At 58.1% G+C, this 13,132-nt stretch overlaps 1 protein-coding gene across 4 annotated transcripts in view; it reads right to left on the reverse strand.

Annotated features, from left to right (window-relative positions):
* The window catches only part of ABCC6 (ATP binding cassette subfamily C member 6), a 52,084-nt gene that overhangs the window by 26,901 nt on the left and 12,051 nt on the right, over nt 1-13,132 (reverse strand). For all 4 annotated transcript variants that reach the window (XR_016226119.1, XM_051847488.3, XM_089321502.1 and 1 more), the window contains exons 7-11: nt 12,579-12,710; nt 8,226-8,423; nt 6,983-7,160; nt 5,098-5,259; nt 1,366-1,458 (exon numbers count right to left, since the gene is read on the reverse strand). Coding sequence is in view for 3 of the 4 variants with exons in the window: in XM_051847488.3 (XP_051703448.3) it covers nt 1,366-1,458; nt 5,098-5,259; nt 6,983-7,160; nt 8,226-8,423; nt 12,579-12,710 (763 nt within the window). In the remaining variant the exon portion in view is untranslated. The remainder of the gene's footprint in view (nt 1-1,365; nt 1,459-5,097; nt 5,260-6,982; nt 7,161-8,225; nt 8,424-12,578; nt 12,711-13,132) is intronic.

A 13,132-nucleotide genomic window follows, 5' to 3' on the forward strand; every position in this document is an offset into this window, starting at 1 on the left:
GACAGCACCAATCACCTCCCTGTCATCTCCTGGGTTCAGATACACAGCGGGCTCCCCCTGGGCGCCAAGCGCTGCTCTAAACCCAGAGTCCACCGCCGTGAGTGGCTCCCGCTGCCAGGAAGCTTCGGGTCTGGTGAGAACAAGACAGCTGTGCCCCAGTGCTCGGTGCCTGGCTGGCAAGACAGAACACCACCACGGGCAAGATCAGACCAGGAGGGCGTGGGCAGCTTGCATCCCAGCTCTGAGTCCTGACTCCAATGTCCTGTGATGCAGACCCTGAGAGGCAGGGGTGATGGCTCAAGCAGTTGGGCCCCTGCCCCTCTATGTGGGAGACCTGGACAGGAGTTCCCAGCTCCTAGCCATCGTGGGCGTCTAGGGAGAGCCCTGGGAGAGGGAAGCCGTCTCTGTTCCTGTCTCCGAAACAGAAGCCAGCACAGGCAAAAGAAATGGAGCCCCTGGGCTGGAGGGGCAGGTGCTGCTGCTGCTGCACCGTCACCATGGCAGGGAGGGGGCGGGAAGGGGCAGGAGGGGACACGGGGGTGGGGGGTTCAGGGATGAGCGAGGTCCCAGTCGAGGGGACAGCGGGGATGAAGCCAGAGGTGGGAGCATCAGATGGCTGGAGGGTGACGGGGGCCCGTGCAGGGGGATGGGGCGGCCACGTGAGCACAAGGCCAGGACCCTGTGGTCATGGCCACTGCAGGGCTTTGGTATTGATGCTGGGAGGCGGGGGCTGCATGGCCTGAGCTCAGGAGGGGTGGGACCGGGTTGGTCTCCCAGGTCTGGATGTATCTGGATGGCGATGTTGGCCACATCTGCTGATGGACAGACAGATGGAAGCGGAGCTGGGCGGGCGGGTGGGCGGGCATTGGCTCAGCCCCGAGATCCTGCATCTGAGGCTTGGCCCTGTTCCGCATCCTAACTTCTAGACTTTGGGGGCAGTGGTGACAGCACAGGTAGTCAGGTCCTTGTCATCCACGTGGGAGACCTGGATGGAGTCCTGGGCTCACAACTTTGGCCCCGCCCAGCCCTGTCTGCTGCAGGCATTTGGGGAGTGAACCAGCAGATGGAAGATCTCTCCATCTCTGTCTCTCTGCCTTTCAAATACACACAAACTAAATACACTTTTCAACATTTAAAGAAAACTTTTTTTTTTAAAAAAAGAAGGTGGACCCTGGGTTGTGGCCTAAACGCTGGATTCAGGATGGAGGCGGCATCCCCAGAGGGGACTCAGGGCCCAAGCCGTGGGCAGACTCAGGCTGGCCCAGGCCTCCTGCCACCCATCCCCCCACCATCTCCAGCACAGCCCAGGCCCCGCGGGTTCCTCTGCACCCCTGGCCTGCAGTGCCCCTTCCCCCAACGCCAAACCTGATAGTGGTTCCTCTTCTTGGTGATGAGGAAATTTAGAGGCAGGAGGCCCAGGAAGACAGCAATGGCGCTGAGCGCAGAGGGGCCCAGAAGCTGGGGACAGAGGGCACAGGACATCATGAGGCGCCCGGGAGCCTGGCTGCCGAGCCCCAGGGACTAAGGCAGGGGTGCCAGGGAAGCTGATGAGGGCAGCCGCCAGGGGTCCCTCCACATCAGGGAGGGGTCCACATCCAAGGCGGGGCAGGGAGGGGTGTTCCTGGCCTCAATGGCCACATCAAGTCATCTGGGAGCAGCAGCCGGGTTCAAATCCCCACTGTCGCACTGTGGTATGGACTTGGGCACTGCACTGACCTTCCCTAAGCTGCAGCTCCCCACTCTGGGAAATAGGAATGCCCACAGAGCCATTCTGAGGGTCTGTTCCAGTCCCCACTGTGCCCCTCAGGAAGGGGTCTCACTCAGCAAGAGACCATATGGGGCACCCAGCTGACTTGGAACTTTAGGTAAGAAACGTATGGATTTTTAGTATAAGTATATCCCATGCAACTGGGGACATACTTATGCTAAGAAATGGCGAGGTCATGTGAAACTCACTATCAGTGGGTGTGCGGAGTCTTTTCCGGCACCTTCCCCCAGCTCTGTGACTTGGGGATAGTTTCTGTCCCTCTGCACTTTGGCTTTATTATCTGGGTGAAGTGACTTTGAGAATCCTCTCTAGAGGTCATCTAGACCCGTTCTGTAGATGAGCCCCACCCCATTTCCTGTCTGGGGGGCTTCAGTTTCCCCTCCCTGCCCCCAAGAACACAAACCTGAACCTGGGAACCGACCCAGCCAGTTTCATTTCTGCAGCTTTGGCGCCACCTAGTGGCCCAGAAGTGCTCAGAAGGGAAACACTGGCCAAAATACTCGAGGGCCACCCAAGGTAAGGGCAGGTAAGGGCGGGATCCTTTAACTGTAGCAACAATGCTGGGGTCTTCATCAGCAGAGATCTCACCGTGATGTTAGGGATCATCCTCCAAGAGGCGGGAAGGGGGCACAGCGAAAACCACCGGTGTTATCTGCAGGTACCTTATTAGCCTCATCTGATTTTAATCAACCTGGACCATGGGTCTACCTGCTCTACCGCCCTCAACTTCATCCTCCTTTCTCCCTCTTCCCAATAGCAGATTACATCTACGCATTACACATGAGGCACTGCTCGGACCCTGTGTCTACTTGCTAGCGCCAACTGCGTGCAAAGCCCTGGCACACCAGGCGAGTCACTGAAGCTCCCAGCCCCACGCACGATGCAGCAGCATGACAAGCACCTGCACAAGACGGCACCTTGGAGTATCCAGTGCTCACTCCCGTCCGCGTGCCACCGACTCACCCACCCAGGGTCTGACAGCCACAGCCTGTGGGCGAGACCTCTCCGTCTTTCTGTACTGCCCACTGCTATGCAACGATTTTCAGTGGCTTCTGTATTTGAACTGTGAAGTTCAAAGTGCAGTGTCCACACCTGCAGTTTTGTTGGAACGCTGTCGAGCCCGCTTGGTGTGGCCTCAGGCTGCTTCTATGCACCCAGGGCAGAGCTGAGTGACAGCAAGAGAGATCCCGATGTCCCGATTCTAGCGTAGCCATCCTCTGGGCCTACATGGAGGACCCAGGGCCCCGCCCCTGGAGCATGGCTGCAGTGACCTTGCTCCCTGCACGATTCCCACTCATCCCAGCAAAGAGCAGAGCCCAGCTGTGTGCTGCCCGCTGCTCTCAGAGCTCCACGCACACATGCTGACCTCCCTCCTCTGAAAACCTGAATGCGCCAAGACCCACAACTCCTTGAACCCCAAGTGGAAAGGTCACAGCCAAAACACCGACTCAGGGGGCTGGCATTGTGGCGTAGCCAGTAGAGCCTCTGCCCATATGGACGCCGGTTCAATGTCCCAGCTGCTCTACTTGTGATCCGGCTCTCTGCTAATGCACTGGGAAAGCAGCAGAAGATGGCCCAAGTGTTTGGGCCCCTGCACCCACGTGGGAGACCCAGAAGCCCCTGGCTTTAGCTTGGCTATTACAGCCATCCGGGGGAGTGGACCAGAAGATGGAAGCTCTCGGTCTCTCCTCTCTTTTTAACTCTCTCAAGTAAAGCCATCTTTTAAAAACATACACAGGGCCGGCGCCGCGGCTCAATAGGCTAATCCTCCACCTTGCGGCGCCAGCACACCGGGTTCTAGTCCCGGTCGGGGCGCCGGATTCTGTCCCAGTTGCCCCTCTTCCAGGCCAGCTCTCTGCTGTGGCCAGGGAGTGCAGTGGAGGATGGCCCAAGTGCTTGGGCCCTGCACCCCATGGGAGACCAGGAGAAGCACCTGGCTCCTGCCTTCGGATCAGCACGGTGCACCGGCTGCAGCGTGCCATCCGTGGCGGCCATTGGAGGGTGAACCAACGGCAAAGGAAGACCTTTCTCTCTGTCTCTCTCTCACTGTCCACTCTGCCTGTCAAAAAAAAAAAAAAAAAAAAAACCATACACAGACCCACTTGAGAATCTTGTGTAGCACCCCCATCGGGCTATGCTCATCAAGGGAACAGGGAGCACATGTGGATTTTTGCATTCAGACTTGCAAATTCCATCCCTAGGATCTCTCACTACAGATATGTAGATACTGGGGGAAAAACTCCAGATGCTGGCTGCTCCTCTTCTGATCTAGCTCTCCACTATGGCCTGGGAAAGCACTGGAAGATGGTCCAAGTCCTTGGGCCCCTGCACCCATGTGGGAGACCTGGAAAAACCTCCTGGTTCCTGGCTTTGGATCAGCCCAGCTCTGGCCGGCACTGTGGCATAGCAGGTAAAGCCACCACCTGAAGTGCCAGCATTCCACATGGGCACCGGTTTGAGTCCCAGCTGCTCCACTTCCGATCCAGCTCTCTGCTATGGCCTGGGAAAGCAGTTGAAGATGGCCCAAGTCCTTGGGCCCCTGCACCCTTGTGGGAGACCTGGAAGAAGCTGCTGGCTTCGTATTGGCACATCTCTGGCCATTGTGGCCAACTGGGGAGTGAACCAGAAGATAGACCTCTCTCTGCTTCTCCTCTAACTCTTTCAAATAAATAAATAAATACATCTTAAAGCACACACACACGTACAACAATAACTCTTAAATGCTTCAGATGTTGGGTGCCGGGGGTGGATGGAGGGGGAGGGAGGGAGGAAGGGAGGGAGGAAGAGGCCTGCCTGGGGCCAGCCCCATGTGCCCAGTTCATCTCAGGTGGTACATAGGACCGTCATGGGGAGCAAGCACCATCTGACCACCTGTAAGTGGTCAGCGCAGGATCTGAATGCAGCGAGTCCTAAAACAGCGACTACCACTCCATAAGAACAGAAAATCCTGCCCACTGTCCATGGGACTTAGGACAAGTTCCAGGGTCCTGGCCTCACAGCCACCTTGGGCTTCTTGGACAGTCCGTGGCAATGTCTCCACCCCGCCCCCCCGGCTGTCCTTGGCTGGTTTTATGGTTGCTGTTGCTGCTGGTGCTGGCAATGCCTGCACACCCCTCAGCCTCAGCCAGGGCATGCACCTGCCAAACGCTAGCACCATTGTCATTCTACAGGAGAGAGATACTGAGGCCCAGGTGGCGAGCCTGTCGCCCAAGGTCTAGAAGTCATCCTAGTCTAGGCCTTTTCCTGTGACACCTGCCCAGTGTGCAGGCAGGGACAGGACTACGGGAGGGGGAGCAGGAGGAGGTGCCCCCCAGGCGGGCCCCGCGTACCTGCCAGAGGTAGACAAAGCAGATGACGATCCAGACTAGCGGCAGCCACAGCCCGTTGAGGTAGAGGATGCTGTCGGTCAGCCGCTGCACGTCCACGGACACCAGATTGACCACGTCACCCACTGCGGTGGCCTTTCTGGAGCCACTGGACAGCGCCAGGACCTGGGCAGGGGGTGGAGGACAGCAGGAGCCCAGCTGAGAAAGGCCATTCAGTCTGCACCTCTGCGCGGTGGGCCAGGGGCTCTTCCGTGAGCCAATCTCTTGGGGCTGTCATGAGGGTCCTGGGAGAGGACGAGCAGGAGCCCCCGTAGCCCATGACACACCGCACTGGGACCAGTGCGAGGTCAGGCACTAGCCAGCTGCACATGACTGAACCCCACGTACGTGCTGGGGTCAGGGGCAGCGTCCTCCTGTGGCAACCATGACGCAGGCACTGCCACACACCTGTCGGTCTAATGCCCCACGGGGACAGCTCTGCCTCCATATGGCTAAGGAAACAGAGCCCGCATCCCAGACGCCTCCAGTGTAGGAGGCCTAGACCCGCATCTGTCCCCTTAACCCCAGGTACCCTCACAGAATTGAGGGCGGGGTCCAGCGGGCCTAACTTCCAATCACCGGACTCGAGGTCTCCAACAGAAACAACCCAGCTGGGGGTTATTCAGGGAAATCCATGTGTGGAGCAGAAGGCAATGACCACCTGGCGCCCCCCAATCCCCACCCCAACCTCCAGCCATCATAAAAATTCTCTTAACGAGCCCGGCACCCCCCAAGCAATCCCAGGAAGGTCACGGGCACCACTGACCAACCAGAAAGGTGGACACGAGCTGACCACGCCCCTCCCAGCCACAGCTTCAATCGCTCTGAGCTTCACCTCTAACCCCTCTGGGAGTCTGGGAAGGAAGCCACAGCTGCCCGGCTCCTTGCTCTGCAGTAACACCTACTTCCTTCCGTCCCTCCTAGACATCTGTGATTGGCGTCCCGGGGGGTTCTACACCCACACCCCCAGCTAGACTGGGGGTTGGTCTGCAGCAAGACTATCCTTCCCCAACTAAATTCAGACACAGAGACACACATCCCGATTTCAGAAGTGACCAAAGGTAGGAAAAACCAAGAGTGGAATCCGTGAACTACACAGTATTAACCCCATTTTACAGGGAAACAAACTGAGGCACAGAGGCATAAAGCAAGCGGACCAAAGTCACAGGGCTTGGGAAGTGACAGCCAGGATTGGAATCCAGGACCACTGAGGCCTAGCATCGGCTACAGGGGGTGTCAGCCCCCCTCTCCCCTGGCAGTTTATATGCCTGACAGCCTCACGTGGGCCTGGATCCTGGGGTCCCAGGGGACCCCTTCCAGCAGGTTGGATGCTATGCTGCATGTGTAGTTACTCTCTGTTGGTGAGAGGAGTGAGCTAGGAACAGCTCAGTTACAAATTCCCCACTCAGCGAGTCCTTAAAAAGCTCCCACTGTGCGCTGAGCAGGCGGTGGGCACCCGAGAATCCACCAAGACTTCATAATGCCTCCTGCAGGGGCAGCTCAGCGAGGAGACAGACGCTGTGACTCCAACAGGAGGTCAAAGGCAGCCCCGGTGGGTGGGCCGAGAATGGCCAGGGCTCCTCCTGTTAGAGGAGGCATTGGACTCCCAGCACAGGATAAGCGCCCCTGGCCGGTCCCCGCTGTGCTGAGCCTGGGACAACAAGACAGTGGGTGATGAGATCAGAGAGCAATCAGGGTCAGATCACGCAGGGCCTTACAGAAGAAAACAAAGGCGGGCAGAGTGCCGTGTGAGTGCGCGTCCTCCCTGGCCTGCGGGCACCTTTAGCAGCCCAGGGACATCACCTCCAAGGCAAGGCAGGAAGGGCCTGCACCTGCTCCCGGGCCTCACCTTTCTGTAGACCAGGCCGGTGAGAGCCGTCCGTAGCCTCATCTGCAGCACCTTGACCTGGAACATGGAGTGCTGCTCGAACAGCGTCTGCAGGCAGGCGGCGAGGAACATCAGCACGGCGAGGACATAGCCCTTCCAAGCCGGGAGCTCAGGCTCACCGACAAACTCCAGAAACAGGCTTGAGCGGAGAGAAGGGGGCGGGGGCAGAGAGCGTGAGCTGGTGGGAGGAGCCACCCCCAGTGCTGCCAGGTGGGTGTCAGCTTTGCCCAAGTGGCTGCAGTTGCGTCCCCCACCCCCACCCTGCTATCCCCTCTCCAATTCAATGGGACTTCCCAGCCCCTCTGATGGAGGGGTGGAGTTTTCATGCCCACAAAATTCCCCTACTGAAGCCCAGGCACCTGGGCGTGACCATTTGCACGAGATAATTTAAGCTGAAGCTGTTACAGTGGCCACTACTTCTAGCTGGTGCTCTTAGCACAGGAGGAAATTCAGACACAGGAGGAGACCCCAGGGGTGCACCGTGTACATGCAGACAAGACCAGGAGAGGACACAGCGAGCAGGTGGCTGTCTGCAGGCCAGAGCCAGAGGCCTCAAAAGAACCTGGCCCCGCTGACACCGGGATCTTGGACCTCAGTCTCCAGGACTGTGAGGAAGCGAGTTTCTGTTGTACGCACTCCATGGTGTTGCAGGGCAGGTGGATTCTCCACCCCCTGAATCTAGACTAGGCCATGCAACAGCTTTGGCCAGCTGGGCAGGGTGGAGGTAACCCCGGGCAGCTCTGAGCCCGGACTGCGAAACAAACTGCCGCTTCTGCCCCATCTCTCAGAAACCCTGCCGGGCGGCCTTGAGAGCCAGCTGAGCCGCCTTCTGGACTACGGGAGCCACGCACCACAGGGCCGGGCAGTCCAGGTGGAGACCACGTTGGGCGAGCCTGCCTCCAGCCAACCTGGCAGCAGGCCACAGACCCGGCAGCAACCCCAGCCGAGAGGCTAAGAGCCGCCCAGCTGAGCCCAGCCTGAACTAATGACCTCCCTTATCATGAGCTAAATAAACCCCTGTGGACATAAGCCTCTCACTCTGAGGGTGTTGTGTTGGGCAGCAAAAGCTAACTTACAGTCAGGTGAGGGCTCGCTCACCTGCCCTCCCCAGGGCTGGGCCCTCGCTCACCCACCCCTGGTGTCCTGAGCGTGGGGTACACAGGCTGAGGCAGAGACCCCCAGCCTCAGCAAGGCCTGCACTCACCTGAGGAGCTTGGGGACAGCAAATCTGAAGACATCACTGATGACAAGGCTGAGGGTGCCCAGGAGGAAGGTGGAGTGGAACACCTGCCAGACAGCTCTGAGCAGGGGGCCCCGCGGGAGCCCTGCCGGCTGCAGCAAGGCCTCCGTCTCCGGGGCCTCCGTGCTGCTGCCCCCTTTCCCGCCGAGAGCCTTGGTGCGCCTTAGGAAAGAGAGACACGGCTCCAAGTCCTGCCTTAGGCTCTCAGCCACCTGGAGTGGGTGGGGACCCAGTCACCTCCCTCACCTGTTGCTTTTTATAGACCAGAGGGTCAGGGTGGGGGGAGGGGAGGCCAGAGGGCAGCCCTAGGCTTCATAGGCAATGGTAGGGATGCACACGCATTAGGCACCACTGTGTGCCACATGCCAGGGACTCCTCAGTCCTTCTAAGAACTCTGCAAGCCAAGTGTTGCTCCCATTTCACAGATGAGAAACCTGAGGCTCAGAGGGATGACATTGTCTAAGGGCACAGAGCTGAGAAGTCCAAGAAATGGGATTTGATCTCAACTCTCTGCCTCCAGAGCCCATGATCGGAGGGAGGGAGGGAGGGAGGGAGAGATCTTTCATCTGCTTGTTCACTCCCCAGTGCCCGCAGTAGCCAGGGTTGGGTTGGGCTGAACCTGGAGCCTAGAATTCAACTTGAATCTCTCATGTGAGTGGCAGGGACCCGACTACTTGAGCCGTGACCTGCTGCCTCTCAGGGTGCACACTAGCAGGAAGCTGGAATCCGGGGCACGGCTGGGACTGGAGCCTAGACACACACACATGGGATGTGGGCATGCCAAGTAGCTGCTCAGCCACCGAGCCGCATGCCTGCCCCCCCACCCCCGCCCCCACCCCATGCAGTTTTTGGTCCATCGTGTTGCCTCCCTGGAGAGGGTCGGACCCCAGCTGGCCAACCCATCAGTGGTTTGAACCGGTGGAGAACTGGTTTAGAATCTCAGCTGATGTCCCTGGGCCCAGCACACCAGCCCTGGGTGAAACCACAGGTGGTAGCTCATGCCCAGATTTGGCCATAATTGGGGCCGAGGGCAGAGCTAAGGGAGGGAGAGGAGATTGGGGGAGGCTGGGGGAATGTGGTAGCTGTCGCCCCTGGTGCTGTGTGGCCCCAGGCAGGCGGTGCCCCCTCTGTGTGTGTGAGTCCCTTCTGGCTCTGACAGCCCTCGAGGTCCCCGATCATCTCGACCCCTGTTTACACATCTGTGGCCTGGGTTCCTGAACCTCCTGGCCAGGCAGGCACTGTGTGACCCAGTGTGACCCAGCAGGGCACTGAGGCCATTACAAGTGGGGACAGCTGTCAGGGCTCACACAGTGAGGGCAGGGCTGCTGAGCCCAGATCTGAACCCACAGCTCACACAGTGTCTCCTCATGTACCAGGGACCCCCATCATAAAAAAAGAAAAAAAAAAAAGAAAAAGAAAAAGCTTTAGAGAGGTGAGGGGCCGCATGTAGTCAGCAAGGCCAAGGCCAGGGGCCCTGCCCCTCCTCCCTGGCTGGCTTGCTGTTTGGTTCAGCATCTGGGCAGGGCTGTACTCAGACTTGTGTCGCTGCACCCGTGTGGCTCGCCACTCACAAATGTTTCAGGATTTGGATCTCAAATGCCCAAAGGACGTCACTCCAGGCAGAGGCTATCTCTGGCCACTGTCCCTATGTGGTCTGGCCTTTTGGTTTGTGGCCTTCTCAGCCATGCCATCTCTCCCCACACCTTCCTTGTTTGTCTCTTTAGCACTCCAGGTGGGTGGACACCTCGCCTCTGCCTCCTGAACACAGTAGGAGCTCAGTAAATACCTGTGCAGTGAACGGGAGAAACAGATGGAGTAGGGCGTGCGCAGGGCCTAAGAGGGACGCTGGCACTGGGGCTGGCGTCAATGGGTTAAGCCTCCACCTGCAACAAGGGCATCCCATATCGGAGCACCGTTTGACTCCCGGCTGTCCTGCTTCTGCTCCAGCTCCCTGCTAATGCACCTGGGAAGGCAGTGGAAGATGGCCCAAGTGCTTGGGTCTCTGCCACCCATTGGGGAGACCCGGATAAAGCTCCTGGCTTTGACCTGACCCAGCCCTGGCTACGGTGGCCATTTGAGGAGTGAACCAGCAAATGGAAGATCTCTCTGTCTCCTCTCTTCTGAGCCTCAGTGTTTGCATCTGCAACACGGGGCGAGGGAGGAGATGCCAGTGATGGCCTCTCTCAGGCTAGATGCGGTGCTCACGTCGGCTTCCATTGTTTGTCCCAGTCTGAGCCAGTGAGTGTCACCTCCGTAAGTTTTCCCTCTCCAGTGAGTCTGACTCCCATCCAGGAAAACCTCCAGTTTGGCATCTGCTTTTGTGATGGAAAGCCATTTAGTGCAGGGCCCACAAATGCTTAGCAGTGGAGAGCATGGCCCACCCGACAGCACATGTCCTGTCCAGTGGCCCAGCCTGCACCCAGCTCCTGTTGCCATGCAGGGCTGTGCGGGGCTACCCGACCCACTTTCGGAGGGACCAGAGAGGCAGGCGTGGTGGCGTAGCAGGTTAAGCCACCACCTGCGGCAACAGCATCCCATGTTGGGGCACTGGTTTCAGTCCTGGCAGCTCTATTTCCATTCCAGTTCCCTGCTAATGCACCTGGGAAGGCAGTGGAAGATGGCCCAAGTCCTTGGGCCCCTGCAGCCTATGTGGGAGACCCAGATGGAGTTCCTGAGTCTTGGCTTGAGCTTGGCCCAGTCCTGGCTGTTGCAGACATTTGGGGAGTGAACCAGCAGATGGAAGATCAATCTCTCTGTCTCTCTCTCTCTCTCTCTCTCTCTCTCTCTCCCCCTTTCTCTGTCACTCTGCTTTTCAAATAAATAACTAAATCAGAGCTAGAGAGAGAGCGAGAGAACAGAATTCCAGGGCTTTATGGGGTAGGTCCAAAGTTAGTTATGGACAACTCACTAAAACAAACAGAAAGCAGGATGGGGCCAAGCCTACTATGTGACCCTCACTTGGCCAGTGGGCAGCTTGGCTGTGACCTCAGATGACCTCCTCTCTGCCCTGCAAGGGGTTGCACAATCTATCAGACCAAAGTTCTCTCTCTCTCGCTCTCTCTGAAAACAACTGAGCCTGGTGTGGGTATGAGCCTGCCCTTCCCATTCCCTTCTGTCCCTTGCCTTTAGTAGGTTCTCAAATTGCTCTGCATAAAGGCTCTGCCTTCGGGCCCCAGAGTTGGGGGACGTGTATTGATGACACCGGCCAGGCCGGGAGGCCAGGAGCTGGGAGAGGACAGAACAGCCCGCTGAGCCCTCTGGGTTGAGGCCTGCCCGGAATGCAGAGCTGTTGGCCCTGCTGTGAGCTGCCATTTGGGTTTGCCCCCATCACCTTCCCGTTTTAGAAAACCTCACCTTCTTCCTTGGGGGAGCAGCCCCCCTCTCCCCTCCCCTGTGAGGTTCTGAAGGAATGATCAATCATGGGACCAGCACCCTGGGCGTGGGATTGGCCCCTGATGGGGACGTGACTTGAGCCGTGCCAATCAGAAGCCTTCCCTGGGATTTTCTATCTGGACGTTGGAACCAGGGACAGGCCTTATAGAGAGATGAACCCACAGACCGTAGCTGAGCTTGGCAGGGGCAGGAGGGAATCTGATGTCATGTCTGTCCCTAGGTCCGGCCACACTGAGGCTAGGCCAGCTCTGTCTGTCTCTGTCTGTCCTGAAGTGTGGGATTTGGCCATCTACGACCCCCACCACAGAAACCTGGAGTATGGAGAGCCTTGTTACCCTGCCCACCACACTCCCTTGTGTCTGTTTGGATCCCAGAACGCTGAGGTGCAGTGAGTTGAGGCGACTGGCGTGAGGCCATCGGAGCCCACAGCCTCTGCAGAACGCACGCCCTCAGGGTCATGCTGTCAGATGGAACTTCCCAGGCCTCAAGGGCCCCGCCAAGGACAAGAGCGATGCAGCGCAGACAGCTCCAGAGATCTGCACGTCCCGCCGTGAGCTCTTGCGTTTGTGATGAATTTGCTAAGTTCTTTTTCCTGATCCATCTTTTCTCATCCCTACTTTTCTCATTCTCCTACTAGCCCTGTGCTGGCGACAAATGACATCCCCACTGAACAGATGAGAAATGAGTTCCCACCCAACCCTGCACCCTGTCTTCAATACCCCCGTCTCCTCCCCTGGGGGGCCTCTAGGAGCTCCTGCCCCTCAGTTGCCCTCTGGGGTCTGCAAAGCACTCTGGGAGGAACCGGATCTGACCAGTAGTTCTCCAGCAGTGAAGTCAGCAGCAAGCAGAGCCCAGACAGGGCCAGGGGCTGGATGGGGCCCCAGCGACGGGTGTGGATGGAGCTCTTGGCCGCCCCACACTCACCGCTGGGCCACGCTGCGGTGCCTCGTCCATTCCCTCTCCAGCCGGGAGACCAGTTCTTCCGAGGAGTTTTCTTTTCCAAGCGACCACAGGTCTTCTGGGCTCAGCAGCTTCCGGTAGCCCCTCCAGACCAGCCTGCAAGAGAGGGTCATGGGGCCCAGCTCCTCCCACCGTGGGCCCTGCTGGGGCTCTGCCTGGTGGCCGTGGGACCCTGGGGAAGCCCATTTACCTCTCTGAACCTCTGCTGTCCCCTCCCCACCTCCTGCCCAGGGGAAATGAGAACAATTAACTTAAACCCACCTAACATTCGAGGGACATCCCTCAGTTTACAAAGGATGTCTGTCTAAATCCCATGGAAGCCCATGTAGATTATGACAGACCCATTTTACAGGTAGAAAACAGAGGCTCAGACAGGTTAAGCAAGGGATAAAGCGTGTGGCAGGGGAAATAGGCAGGGTTTTCAAAAACTTCATGGAGAATGAGTATTGGGAACAAACTGCATGGATTGCTAACTTTTTGTGCTAAAATAAATTGATCTTTTACTTCCATTCCCCACC

This window comes from Oryctolagus cuniculus, chromosome 19 (assembly GCF_051225735.1).
Source record: "Oryctolagus cuniculus isolate XC-2025 breed Fujian yellow rabbit chromosome 19, ASM5122573v1, whole genome shotgun sequence".
Taxonomy (NCBI): Eukaryota; Metazoa; Chordata; class Mammalia; order Lagomorpha; family Leporidae; genus Oryctolagus; species Oryctolagus cuniculus.